General features: G+C 47.1%; 1 protein-coding gene across 1 annotated transcript in view; it reads left to right on the forward strand.

Moving 5' to 3' along the window:
- The first annotated feature begins 8,285 nt into the window (after window positions 1-8,285).
- Window positions 8,286-13,997, forward strand: part of AUTS2 (activator of transcription and developmental regulator AUTS2) — a 794,656-nt gene continuing 788,944 nt past the window's right edge. Inside the window, exon 1 of the mRNA XM_075169017.1 lies at window positions 8,286-9,798. Coding sequence (XP_075025118.1) covers window positions 9,505-9,798 — 294 coding nt within the window. The 5' untranslated portion in view covers window positions 8,286-9,504. The remainder of the gene's footprint in view (window positions 9,799-13,997) is intronic.

A 13,997-nucleotide genomic window follows, 5' to 3' on the forward strand; every position in this document is an offset into this window, starting at 1 on the left:
TCAATAGTGCTATATTGATTTATACTGCTTGTGTCTGCCTCATTATTGTTTTTATTTTTTGTTTGAGGAGCTTGGTGTATTTTCAAATTCATGGAAGATAAAAAGGGATTGCCTTCTCAGAACAAAATATATACAGTGTCTGCTGATGGGATATTTTAGATTGGGGCAAGTAAACAGGTAAGCGAGACATACCAGTGAAGTTCTGTAAATACTGGGCCTGCTTGTATACCATCTGCAGAATATATCAGATATGTAGGTCGGGATTTTTAAAGGCGCCTTAGATTTCCAGCTATCACTAGTAGTTAGAAGGATTTGGTGTCCCACAAAACAGGGCTGCCAGTCATGATTTATTGTTTATAAAAAAACAAACTTGCTTTTCCAGAGGTGACTGAAGTCTCCATCTCTCCAGACTGAAGCATACAGTCCTGAGGTCAGGAACAAGATGCAAGGGGGCACAGGTAGAAGGGGGGAAGGGTGGCCAAAAATGAAATAAACACCCAAGAGATGGGTGGCCAGGAAAATACATTCATTCCTCTCTGGAAGGAATATTCTAAAGACATGAAGGAGACGATGCTAAATCACTTTCCAAGCAGCAGCCATACCGCATCTTGCAGGACTGTGAGAATTGCCTCCACGCCTTATCTCACTCATTTGCTCATGAGCAGGCCCTTGGGTCTGAGTGCAGGAAGAGGTGAAAAATGGCTCGAAATATACAATACAAACCACAGAGGGAAGGATTTTACTACCCTTTACATCTACAGAATACGCCAAACCTGCTGAGGATGATCAAAATCCTTTGCCTGAATCTCAGGGCACTCATGTAAAGAGAAGCTCTTCCTAGGCACTTTCACAGATCTGCAATCATGTATTCACTGTTACAGAGATTATACCACAAGCAAGATAACCCCACCTTATCTACTGTCACCTTTCAGATGAAGTCCCAATGTGTCAGTACCCTACCCAGCCTGGAAAGGACTATCCCCCTCCCAGATCTCTTTTCAGGCAGGCACACTGTGCAGGGGTCTTTCTCAGTCCCCACCGTGCTGTACTGTGCACAGGAACCTTTAAGCTACTTCTCAAGTCCAGTCCATGAAGTGTTAAAGGGAAAGAAATTGCAGACTTCTTCCCCCTCTGCTTTCAGGGGCTTTCCATCAATTTTCCTTCTCCCTTTTTCTTTTCTCTGCACTGCACTTCAGATGGAAGCATCTGGATCGAAGAGAATTATCTCTTAACAACAACTTGGGTTGTAGTACATTTCAAAGACTCAGGTTTTATTAGTCACAGAAGACCTTGTAAAAGTTTGCTTGGGATCATTTTTAACAGCAACCAATAATCCTTCCCCCATCAGCCAATGAAAAACAACCCAAGCCTCCCCCCAACTCCTGCACAGATGTGTCTTACAGAAATACAGCTATTCTGGAGAAGCAAAAGTGACATTTTCGCCGAGCTGGAGGTTTTATCCACAGTAGCTTACACTAATACGGACCTAATTTCCTTCTGAAAGCTACCTGAACACTAAGCACGCTTGATGCTCAGTTGGCGTAATACTGTTTGGAGTGGTCAATAATTGCATTTGACTTCACATCATACCTTTCTGGCCTCAGCCTACTTAGGGCCAGAGGAGACCTAGTTATGCTGTAAGCCCAGACTCTGCTCCTGCGTGTTCCACGTCAGATGACTGTTTTCATAAAAGCATATTAATACAATATGTTAAATAGCAAGCCCAGAAAATTCTCTCGCCCCTTCCATCTGCAGCAGCTGAAAAAAACAGGTAGATTAAAAAGCAGCATTCCCTGCGCTGTTAACTGCTTTAGTACCCAGTGTCATGTTCAGTCTGCTAAACCAAAAGTTACCTCCAGCAGTTTGTTAGTAATAAGGAAAGATAATATATGGGGGAAAAAAGGCTGAGGATGACAAATTGATTCCAGGGTTGTGGTGTCCCATAATTCTTATAAAACCAAACTGAAAGCTGAGCACATTCAACAGCTTTTAAGAATCAAGACACTCCCTTAAGTGCCTAAGTGCAGATGTAGGAACTTCAGGTACTTGGGTATGAAGATTTGGACCAGTTAGCCCAATTCTGCTCTCTACAGATTAACTTCAATAGGACACTATTGTTTTCATCAGTAGAATTACACTGATAAGCGTGAGTAAACTATACAGGATGTCTCCTAATCCTGTTTATTTCTGACAAATAAAGATATTGTAGCTGCCCTACTCTAGGGCCAACAAAAAAATAGTGGAAAGGTATGAACTTCAGAAATGTAAACCTGAGCTGTCATTAAAAATCAATTTTCCTGATAAATTTAATTCACATTTCATAGAGAGCTGTGTAATATCAATAAAAATGCTTTAATAATTGCTGTGCTGGCACACAGTACAGTGCAAGACATAAAGAGATATAAATTTTTTGTAATTTAGAAGATGTGGAACTAAACACTGGTTTTTAAAAGAAACCCTTTCCCAGGGAGAAAAATGAATGTTGGAGGAGGATGTAATTTATTAGGAATTCCACTCCACCCCCATTTACAAAGACTGCTCTGAAATTAAAACTTTGAGAGATCAGGTTTCTAATTTATTCATAGAGTTAAAGGCCAGAAAGGACCAGGATCAGGTAGTCTGACCTCCTGGATAACCTGGGCTATTAAATTTCACATAGTTCTTCCTATACCATAACCTGTGTTGGGCTAAAACATAGTTTCTCTTAAACATTGATTTAAAATGCTGGGAAAACACATTCTTGTGTTTCTTTCACGTGCTTTTTGATGAAGGTGGGAGAGAAGGAAAAATTTAAATTGATTGGATTGCTGTGACATACCAGTGGAATTGGTATAGCACGCGATAGTGCAATCTGAACTCGGCATCGCTGAAATATAAACAATTGGTCTTCTCTGGCAATAAAAGCTGACCGATTTTCAGGGCAGAAACGTATGCTACCTATTTAGCAAGATGCTTTTGTGAACTATTTTCAAAGGGACTAAAGGGCAGGTATATGCTTCTAAATCTCTTAGTCACATTTGAAAATCACGCTCTGAAATGGAAAAAAACAGCTGAGAGCTAAACGCTGAATTTCTTGAAGTCAATAGTAGTTTTCTCATTTACATGTAATTGAGGTCAGAATTTCATCCTAGAAGATCAGTTAGCTTTTTATGATGCTAACTGAAGAACTGTAATAATATTTGCAGTTTGTGCTTTGCTTCCACAGCAGATATAATTCATTACCTTTTACTCCTTTTTTTTGTAAATCTTGTTCTTGGTGTCCCTTATATTTGTTCCTTTGCCAGCATGAATATTTGTGATTCTTCCAAACCTAATGTAGTCTCCAAATTTCATTAATGTACTATTTACTTGATATTTTAGATTAGATATTCAGTAAAGGGATTGCAGCATCAAACCTTCCAGGATCCTCCATCCACAATGACACAAACTCTAATATTGCCATTTATCACCATGTTTTACAGTTTCACAATTAATACAGCATTATTTATCCTACATATAATTTTGAATCATGTTTTCAAATGAAGCTTCCTGAAACCCAGTGACATCTGCTTTACTCCCTGTATTTGCGAATGCTGTCATTCACCAATGCTCATGCTGTGGGATAAGGAATCTCAGGCAATTAGAAGCACAGGTTTAGTCACCTTCCACTAGGGTGTTTATTAACAAATCCCAAGGAACTAGCAGGAACCAAAAACTCTTGAGTTTGGCCGTACATGATAAACATGCACAGCTTTATTGCTTGTAACTCCCCTATTCTCCAGGGACGAAGTTTTCCCCTGCTGTAAAATTAGCGTGGATCCACTCGAGTCAATAGATCAAGATTCTGAAGTTCTCACCTCCTTGCTGCTCTGATTTTTTTTTTCCTGATAAAATTACTCATATATTATAACCAATTAGGAAAATGAGAAACACAGATAAATTGGTTTTCTGTCTTTTCTGGGAAAACTTGTACTTCTGCTGATGCCATCCAGCTTTTTCTTTCAATTCTCAGATTTCCTGAACTCTAAGCTATTTTTAAGAAATAGCTATCAATTACACAATGATTTTCACCACTACAAAAATCCAAACCTCAACTTTTCTGGGCCAGCTAATCTAGCAATGTTTTCATGTACCCTATGATCTCCTAATATTGGTAAGGATGGTTATATCACTGTTCTTATTTCCTAATGTTAAAACACAAGAGATTTAGAAGAGAGATTCAGATGTGTGCCTGCCTTGACCATTACTGTCAGGAGGATGCAGATGCTGGCAGATTGGATCAGACTGGTGGTCCGTCTAGTTCAGTCTCCTGTCTCTTGCTTTGTTTTAGAAATTGTTTTATGTTCTGAGGCATTAAAATGTACATCTCCTTCAGCCACTTTGTAATCAATACTATGCTTACTCTGAAAGTTTTCATTATTCTTGACCTCAGAGCTGCCTTGTGGCAGTGAGTTCCACCGATTGGGTTAGTTCATTACCTTGTGAAAGGAATGATTGTCTCATCTCTGTATATTTTCTCTTGATGTTGTTCTGGAAACCTGTCTTCCTCTCGGTTTCAAACTACTTTTAGTACTGTCTTTATCATTACTCTTGAACTATTTCTTTTTTTAAAGGTCATGGGTTTCTATTTTTCCTTGTTGGTTCACTTTGGGTGCTCCTTCTTCCTTAACTGTTTCTGTTTCAAACCACCTTCTAGGAAAACACCTTTTAAAACAACCAGTCCAGCCCTTAACTATGAAGCTAGACAATCTTCTCTGATGAGCAATACAATTTGTATAAGCAATGCAATTTGGAGAAAATTGTTTTAGTTTTATGGAACTGTTTTAAATTCCTCTGCCCTCCACACAATCGCCTTGTTTTTTATTTTGTATTAGAATTTTGGTTCTCATTATTTGCTATTCTTATAAATGCACTGTACGAGCAGGGTTGAAACAAGAACAAAAAGGCTGTCTTTCCCATTTCTCTTGGTTTTTGCATTCCCAGATCAAACTCCGTCTAAAATAAAAATAACGGTCTGCAAGATAGACATTCTGCTATTTTAAAGCACCCATCTCCTAAAAAGATGCTAACCCCAGAAAGACACATTTGCCTCTGCTGAGCATTTTATGTGGACTAAAGTCTTAAAAATTCCATCTTTAAAACTTAATGCCAAAACACAGTGCAAATTACTCTTGCTAGAAGCAAGGTTCTTGCCATTTCCTCAAGCAATGAATTACCTCCTCATTTTCAAGTTATTTCAAAATATCCTTTTCAGATAGGTATGCCAGGGGCTAGTCCTAAGAAAACCCCTTTCAGTGTTTTTATGGTTGCAAATTTTATGTTGCTCCAATGCCCAATGGTGCTAGGGAAATTGCAATTGTTGCTTTTGGTCTGTATTAACCTTTCTCTCTTCATTATTTAGGAACAGAAAGCTTTTGATATCTGTCTCAAATCAGAAGATTATAGGTCTGTGAGTACATGTACAAGAAGTACCCTTTCTGTGGGTGTTAATAACTGAGAGTATCCAGTTGAGTACACTAGTCATTAACCTCAAAAACAGTGACTCAGCAAGGTACCAGAGCATCCTAGTGCCTAGAGAAAAAAAAAAGGGAAAAAAAAGCGCTATTTTCTCACACCAGATGCTAGGCAAGATGTATTTCTAGAGGAAAAGCTAACAGGCAGCCTAAGAACAAATGTGCATGGAGGTCTGTGGTATCCTTCCCGGCAAGATGACTTGAAATACTCAGCTGGAGGCAAGAACACACCGGAGGGAGAACTTCCTGAGTATCTGTCTGAGGTTTTGTGTAACGGTAAGGTCTACCTGCCCTCCCTCCCAAATCAATTAAGGTTGGTGGAAATGCTCCTGCTGGATCAGACCCAGAAAAGGGATAATTTGCCTGTATTGTACCCGAGAAGGTGACCAGTGATTTCTAATGCTTGATATCAACATTGCCCATACGAAAAATGTTTTGCAATGGAGGATGAGTTAGATGGATGGTTTTTAATCTTACTTTTTCAGCAGACATGCAAATCTTGGGATTTGTTTCTACAAAGAATGTAAAATAAATCACGTATCATTTCTGTTTTCCACATACATGCATTCAAGAAGAACACAGACTGAGCAGACTTTCAGTCATGCAATGAATGTCTGCAAAAAAGTATCCGACTACAGGTCTCTTAAGTCACTTTAATGGTGATGGATGTGCAGGAAACTATAATCAATTACATTGCCCTGAAAATTACATGGTTATTTTCCAAAAAACCCAACAGGTAACAGTTGTTTGATACAGTACAGCTTAATATTTCTCAGAAGACAGAGACCTTGTAATATTTGAGCTTGCCTGTACGTACAAATTGTATCACTTCAACAATACCTGTACAGCTGCTTCTGTATAGTCAGATTATATAGATCTGGCAGGCAGCTATAAGTGAGACAGAAGAACCTGAAGCAAGATAGAGAAATGCATTTGTTAAACAGAAAAAAAATCTGAATAGGGAGATCTAAGGTCAGATCTAGGAGGTGATGTTCTCTAGCTCGATATTTGAGAACGTTTAAAAACTAGCCATGTGCCTCTGCAAGGAGCAATGTGGCCTTCTGTAAGGTACACGCTCTCACACTATCAGATTACTGACAGCTTTGTGCTTCCTCCTCTTCTGGTTCGCACCCATCCACACCAACTTAAAAGTCACTGCATACCGTCCAGGAGACATGGTGTGGAGAGAGTGGCAAAGATGTCATTTGCCTTCTGGATAGAGAGGGTGTATCTGATTCCCAGTATTTCATGTAATCATTTAGCACTCGTGAAAAATATATTAAGAATATTACTTGATCGGTGGCCTAAGTGTTAGGGCACAGAGTAAACAACATATTATACAGTCAAGCAGAGCAGCATCCCCTGAGAGTCAGAGCAGCCTAGAGGGAGACTATTGGAAAAACACACACCGACGCTCAGCCTGCGTTCGTTTCACTTGCTGTGGCCCTTCTTGGTATCTCAATGGAGAAATGATTAGCAGCTACAGGAGGCAGACTGTGTACTCCAAGACAACGTTCTTGTAGAGATGGAGTATTAAATGATTTCCCTTTCTCTTTTTTTCTCCCTAATCTCCCCCAATATATTTCAAACTATGCGACAGCCTGATCATCTGGTAGACAGAGGAAAACCCATGCTGCGCTTCCAGACCCCCTCCTCTCTGTCCTGAACATGAAGACTCCACAGGTTTGGTTCTCTTCCTCACCTTGTTCCTTGCTCTTCCACTATCCTTTTTCCTTCCTAGCAAATCTAATCCTTGCAGGTCTCTTCTCCTAAAGCTTTCCCCCTGAAGCCAGAGCAAACAGCTTCACACCCTCCTCTCCTTCCACGCCTGTTCACTCAGCCGGTTTCCCTGGGCAGGAGACAGAAGCACCAGGTGACAAGGGTGACCATAAGAAAAAGCTCAAGAAGTAAATTTGTTAGTTCCACAGTCCTTTTGGTCCTGAGCTGACATGGGCAACATGCCCTAACACGGCCTCTCCACAAACTGAGGTGGGAAACCTGAAGAGGGGAGAGAAGAAAGCCGAGGGCAAGGAAGGAAAATGGCCACACACCACATGGGGACTGAAGGACAGGTGAGCTGCAGGTGGCCAAACCCCATCTGAGCAGCCTGTGGCTGTGGGAAGTCCCGGTTTCTTTTGTCTGCAGCTCCACCACCTGTGTGGTGGCAGCCATGTTGGGGTGTCGCCCTGGCGCTGGCCATCGCCGGGGTCTCCCCGGGCAGAGGTGTGCAGGTTCCCCTCACGGGACATCAGGAGGAGGATGAAAGCCCACCATGTCCCTGGGCTGACGGCAGGCCTGGACACACGAGGCTGAGCAGGGGCAGGGGCAGGCACAGCACCCAACAGCAGCTGAGGCGGCGAGGGACGACCACCTGAGGTAGCTCCGAGCCCTCGGGGAACGGGCCACGAGGGAAGGAGAAGGGCTGAACGCGAGGGGCAGAGCAGGGATGGGGGAAGACGAGACGGCCAAAACTGAGGAGAAAGTTGACGGGATGAAGAGGGGAGGCTGCGGGGGAGAGGGGCGTGAGGCGGACGAGGAGCACAGAGCGGGACGGGGCGGGCGGGAAGCGAGCAGCCGCCGCGGGGAGGGGGTGGTGGGGCTGAGGCGGGTGGGGGGCAGCGTGGGCCGCCCACCCGCCCTCCGCCGAGTGCGCAGGCCCTGCGCGCATGCCCGCAACTTATTTCGCGCGGCCGGGGCGCCGCATTTCACGCGGCGCCGAGCGGGGAGCGGGCGGGGCGGCGGCGGCGGCAGCAGCCACGTGACCGGCGCGGGCGCGGGGCCGGGCGGCCGCTGGGGGCCAGCACCGCCATCCGCCCCGCGCCGGCTGCGCGGCCGCTGGGGCTCGGCGGCGGCGGCCCTCCGCCAGGCCGGGGGACCGGCCGGCTGCAGCCTGCTCCCCCGCGGCGGGGCAGAGGGGCGAGCGAGGCAGCGGCGGGAGCAGAAAGCACGCGCCGGTGCCGTCCCCGCTGGAGCGTGTTTGAGCCTCGGCACCACCTCCGTATTTTTTATTATTATTGTTGTTGTTGTCGGTTTTGGGGAGGGGGCAGCCTCCTCTCCGCTCGGATCTATTGTCACCACCACCAGCACCCCCCTCCTCGCCACAATTAATCCGATGAATTTGCCATGATTGATCCGTATTAATAGCTGGGGTGGGTGGGCGTGTTTTGGGGCTTTTTTTTTCCCTTCCCTTTTTTTTCTTTTTTTTTTTCTTTTATTGTTTGGTTTTGTTTTTGGAGGGGCCGGGCTGGGATCCGATCTCCACTCCAGAGTCCATCCCTGGTCGGTGCCTGAGAAAATTGCATCTGGATGCATCGTTATTATTATTATTGTGTTTGATCCAGGGAGATAAAGGAGGAGGGGGAGAGGAGTGCGTGTTCGTGGGGAGGGGAAGGCTGCACCCTTCCCTGCACACAGACACGCAGAGAGAAAGAGAGCTCCAGACATCTATATATATATATTTTTTTTTCCCCCCCTGGAACTTCTTTTAGTTGGGGAGGAAAGGAAGAAAGAAAATAAATTTTGTGCAAGGAAATACTCTCAGCTCCCTCCTTCCAGCGGGTCTCTCTCCTTCTTTCTTTATTTCCCCCCCTTCTTTTCTGCCTTTTTTCCTCTCTTTCGGAGATCCTCGCCCTCCCAGCCCCTTGATCAAAGCATTCCGCTATTCTGATTTATTGCCTGCTTGGTGAGGCTTTTTTTTTTTTCTCTCTTTCTCTCTCGCCTTTTTTTTTTTTTTTTTTTTTTTTTTTTTTTTTACAAAGGCGACCTGAGATCAGCCATTACTTTCCTTGGCTCGCTTATAGGAATCTCTTACATTTGGTGCTTGCTGCTGGTGGTGGTGGAACCGCACTCGGATTCTTTCATCCCCCCCCACCCCCTCGCTGTCCTCTCCACCCTCCCTTTCTCCTTCCCTCTCTCCCTCCCTCCCTCCCCCGTTATTCCGCCGGGGGAGCCGGATTTGTGGCTGCGGTGGGGCGGGGGGGGACGAGAGCGAGAGGGAGAGCCGGCGAGAGACATGGATGGCCCGGCGCGATGCAACGGGCTTCGGAAGAAGCGGCGATCGCGGTCCCAGCGCGACCGGGAGCGGCGAGCCAAAGGCGGGCGGCGCGGCTCTGCCGCCGGCGGGGCCGCCGGCCCCGGGGCCGCCGCGGCGCTCTCCTCCTCGGGCTCGGAGAAGGAAGACAATGGGCCCCCGCCGCCGTCCCGGCCGCGGCCCCCCCGGAGGAAGCGGCGGGAGTCCTCCTCGGCCGAAGAGGACATTATCGACGGTTTCGCGATGTCCAGCTTCGTCACTTTCGAGGCGCTGGAGGTAGGAGCGGCGGCGCTTTGTGTGCGCCTCATTGTGTGGGGGCAGCGGCGGGGGGACCCCCCCTCGCCGACCCGGACACCCCCCCCCCCTGCCCCGGGCCGGCGCCGCCGGGGGTGCCCGCGGGGGGGCGGTCCCGCCGCCCCTTCCCCTTCCCGGGGTGCCCCGCTCCCCTCCCCTCTCCCTTCCTGCCGCCGACACCTGCAGCGCGGCGCGCCGCTCCTGGCGGGCGGCGGGGGGCTCCGGCGCGGCGGCGGGGACCGGCGGGGACCGGGGACGACCCCCCCCCGCCCCGCCGCCCCGGGCAGGGGAGCGGGGAGTTGTGAGCGCTCCCCCCGCGGCGCTTCCCCCCCCTCCCCCGGATCAAACTTTTCTCGCGCCGCGATGTCCCGGCGGGGCCGCCCACTCGTGTCCGCGGGGCGGCGTGGGCCGCGGGGGTGTGTGTGTGTGGGGGTGTTTCTTCTCTCGGTGTCGCCGATCGCTGCTGGTGCTGCTGATGGGTGGGGGGCGCCCGTCCTGCCGCGGCCGCGCTCCCTGCTGGCCTGTCACGAGTGGGCCCCGCGGCTTCCCACTCCACGGGGGGCACTGGTCGTTCCCTCCCCCCCAAAATGCTGAATGAAGGGGTGCGGGCAAGCCGAGGCCGGGCCGGGCGGAGGGAGGCACCGACTGGGAAGCCCCCCGTTGGGGGCTTGCCGGTCGGTGCCTCCCTCCGCCCGGCCCGGCCTCAGCCCCCCGTGTACTCACCACCCACCCACCCACGACCGTGGAACCACTGTCAGCCCGGCGAGGGTGGTGGTGGGGATGCGGCCGTAGAAGGGGAGTTCCGGCCCGTTTGTTTGAAGGGCTTTGTTGTTTATAACTTCTGCTCCAGAGAAGTTTGCCGTGGCGAAAAGCAGATTTATTTGGGTTTACGTGCGCTGGAGTCACAACTGGAACGATTATGAACTGTCAAAATAAATGCGGAGATGAAGCTGATTGTTTAACAAAAAAAAATCTGTGTAGCTCTTAAGCTGTTTAAATATTTAGCCAGGAATACTTAGTGGCATTTTCAGGATTTTTTTGGGTTTTGTTTCTTTCTTTTTTTTTTTTTGATTTGGAGCCAGATTTTGTCCTCGGTTACACCTGTATCCGTCCAGACTAACACCTCTGAGAGAACTTACTCTGGTGTAATTGAAGGGAGGATTTGTTCACTCCAACAAGCCTCCACATGGTTTGTGTTAGACTTGTGTAAGCAATAACATACAAACGTTGAGATAACGATGAGACGCAGTTCCACCACCATTTCTCACCTGGTGAGCCCATCCACGAGTGCCCTGCTCAAACCAGAGAGGGAAGGAGCGTGAATACATGTTTGTCATCAGAGTGAGATTTGCATGCTTATGTTTCGGACAAAATTCTGTTCTTCCTCAAACAAAGCCCCAGTTTGTGTCGTTAGGGTTTTTATGGGAATACGGACTCGAGAATTTGGCCGTAATCCTTTTTGGAGGGGAAGTGAAGAGCAAGTTTTATGGTCAGAACTTGGTAGGACGTTTTAGAAAATGTCTTTATTCTGTTTCACTTCTTATTTGTTTATTTTCCACTTGAAATGAAAATAATTGCTGTGCTTTTTTCTCTTTGCAAAGCCAAGAATGGCTACTACTTGCATCCTGTTGTAATCTTATATCACTAAAAAGGAGCGCAGAAACATTACCCAGTTCTGCCAGCTAATATCACATTCAGATAAAACAATAGCTCGCACACTGAGACTTGACATACTTTTAATGTTCATGTGATAGGTGGCACATTTTGACCTAACGATTTCATGCTGCGTTGAGAAATAATGTCACAAAATCATTGTTAGGTGCTTTTTCCTGCAGCTCGGTATGTATGTTGAAAAAGTTGTTTCTGAGGATCAGAGGGAGTTGAAGGTGTCTACGGCAAAAGCCCAACGTGGCAGGAATTGCTGTGTGCGTTGCGCATAGCAGCCTGAAGTTTTTATTGTGATTTTAGTGTTGGTGAGGAGGTTGTGAGTGGCTGGTGGAGTGAGATATCTCAGTATTGGTGAGATGTTTAGGTGTGAACATACTTGAGTTGAGACAAAGAAGCCTTGGGTGCCGTGGAGAGGTGCCCTGCTATTTATACATCTCATGCTTTGGGTCTGCCCCTGGCTCATTGGAGGCCATGGAGGTTTCTCTCCAGGTTCCAAAAGACTTTTGTGCCCAGCATGTGACAAGACTGCCCCAGCCCAGGCTTTGTGCTTGAACTTCAGTCTTTTCTCAGGCTTAGCACAGCTGAAAGCGTGCAGAGACAGAGGGTATTTTGCCTGCTTGATGTGAAAACCAGTGAGGACCAAAGTGCGGAACATACTCACCGCTGGAAGATCTAAACCCGCAGCCCAGAAGAGGGGAAGCAGGCAGGTGGTGGCTCGCACGGGAGGGGATAGCCACCGTGGAGGGACGAGGCTGAGCTCTCTGCTTAGGAGGACATCTCTGCAGCAGTAGGTGTGTGAGTTAGGTGGATGCAGGGTGTCGTCCCAGCATCTTCTTATGAATGCTGTATATAAAGTTGCGAACAAGGATTTCCATATAGCTTCGTTTTACCTGTTCTTTACTAAATGCTGTGTGTTGGGGTGACTGAAAAAGCTCACATTGTGCAAAATACCTGACTGTGTGAGGCTCGTAGTTGGCAAGGGGACGCAGGTGCTGCACAAGAAGAGCATGCATCCCGTGGCCGCTGTAGCTTCAGTAGGAGTCATCTGTGTCTGTTATGGTTACGTTGATAAAAGTTCCCATCCCTTGAAGCAAAATAACTTTTTAACCAGCTCCCGCTCTCGGAGCTGCTTTTCTGTCCAGGTATCAGTAGCCTTCTCATGCTTCTCAAGTGTAAATTGTTTGGTGTAGAAATAGAGGCCATCTGCTTCTAGTTATCTGTCTCTGGGTTTATGGCAGCCCGTACCTTGATCTTTCTAATGTTTGCGCGGGGAATAGAGGGGAAGAAGGAGTTGAATGAAGACAGTGGGTTCTCATTGTTCATTTTTTTTTTTTCTTCCTTGGAGTGACAGTCGAGCAAATCCAGTGTTATCACAGATGTGGCCAGGCTGATCCTTGCCTGGCCTCTGGTGTAGCGATGCTCTCTATAGGCCTGTGTCCTACACTGGGGAGCATCTTGAAGCTTTGACCTTCAGAGACCTGCACTTACTTTGTATTTAAGCAGCTGAGATGCGGTCCTACAGTTTGATCTGATTCACCAGATCCTCCTGTGAGTAGCCTTGCTGGGGCTGACAGCAGCAAGCTCCGCAGTTTACTCCAGAGCAGTTACTCACACATCACTTCCCTGACCTCCCAAAATCTTTCAGCCTGTAAAAAAAAGAAAAGCGCAGAGGCTCAGTACCCATGTTAGTGTGATCGGTGTCTTATCAAGCTGACCGCTTTCCCCAGCTTGGTGTAGCCTGTGCTGCGCTGCTGGTGTGTTCGTTACCAACAATAATAGCATGAGGTTCTCCAAACCCAGGTGGGCATTTTAGACACCAGTTTGACAGGGAAAGGGCATTTTTCACGATGCGATAAATCAATCCTTTGGAGTGACTTTCTCCATGATGTGCTCTGGCAGTGCTGGCGAGGAGGTTTCTGCCGACCTCTCTGGCGAGGTGAGATTTCGCGAAGATGCTTGTCTCCCTCCTACTCCCTGGCGCGTAGGACTTCGACCAGGAGACCGATGTGACATGGCTGTTGATGTGCCATGGTGAAGATGGTTTACTGTGATGAGAAATGAAATCTGACCTGAATGTTAAGATAGCTTAAAGCCTGGGAAGTACTTGATGTTTCCTGAGTCAGCTCTGACCATCCCTATGGAGTAAGCAGTTGGTTTCAGGTTTTCTGAACACTGAGTAAAGATAATGAGGTTTTTCTGCGGATGTTTGTTTAGCTTCAACTCGGGCAGTTCATCTGACAAGCCTGCAATAGGACACAGATATTTATAAAGCACAGATAGAAGTGGTGTGGGGCGGGAAGGGGGGGACTTGCATTTAAATGGGGATTCTTGTTTCATAAAACTGGCACAATTTCTCGCCATGCGTTTGCTGAGCTAATTTCTGTTCAGCACGCAGGCATTAGTCTGTTTTGAGACCATGCTAAATTATCGTCAGGTAAAGCCCAATATAATTAATTACAAATGAGAAATGCTGACAAATATTTGTCAAGGAGCTGTTTAATGAGCTTCAAATT

The sequence above is a fragment of the Calonectris borealis genome, chromosome 19 (genome assembly GCF_964195595.1).
Source record: "Calonectris borealis chromosome 19, bCalBor7.hap1.2, whole genome shotgun sequence".
Classification (NCBI taxonomy): Eukaryota; Metazoa; Chordata; class Aves; order Procellariiformes; family Procellariidae; genus Calonectris; species Calonectris borealis.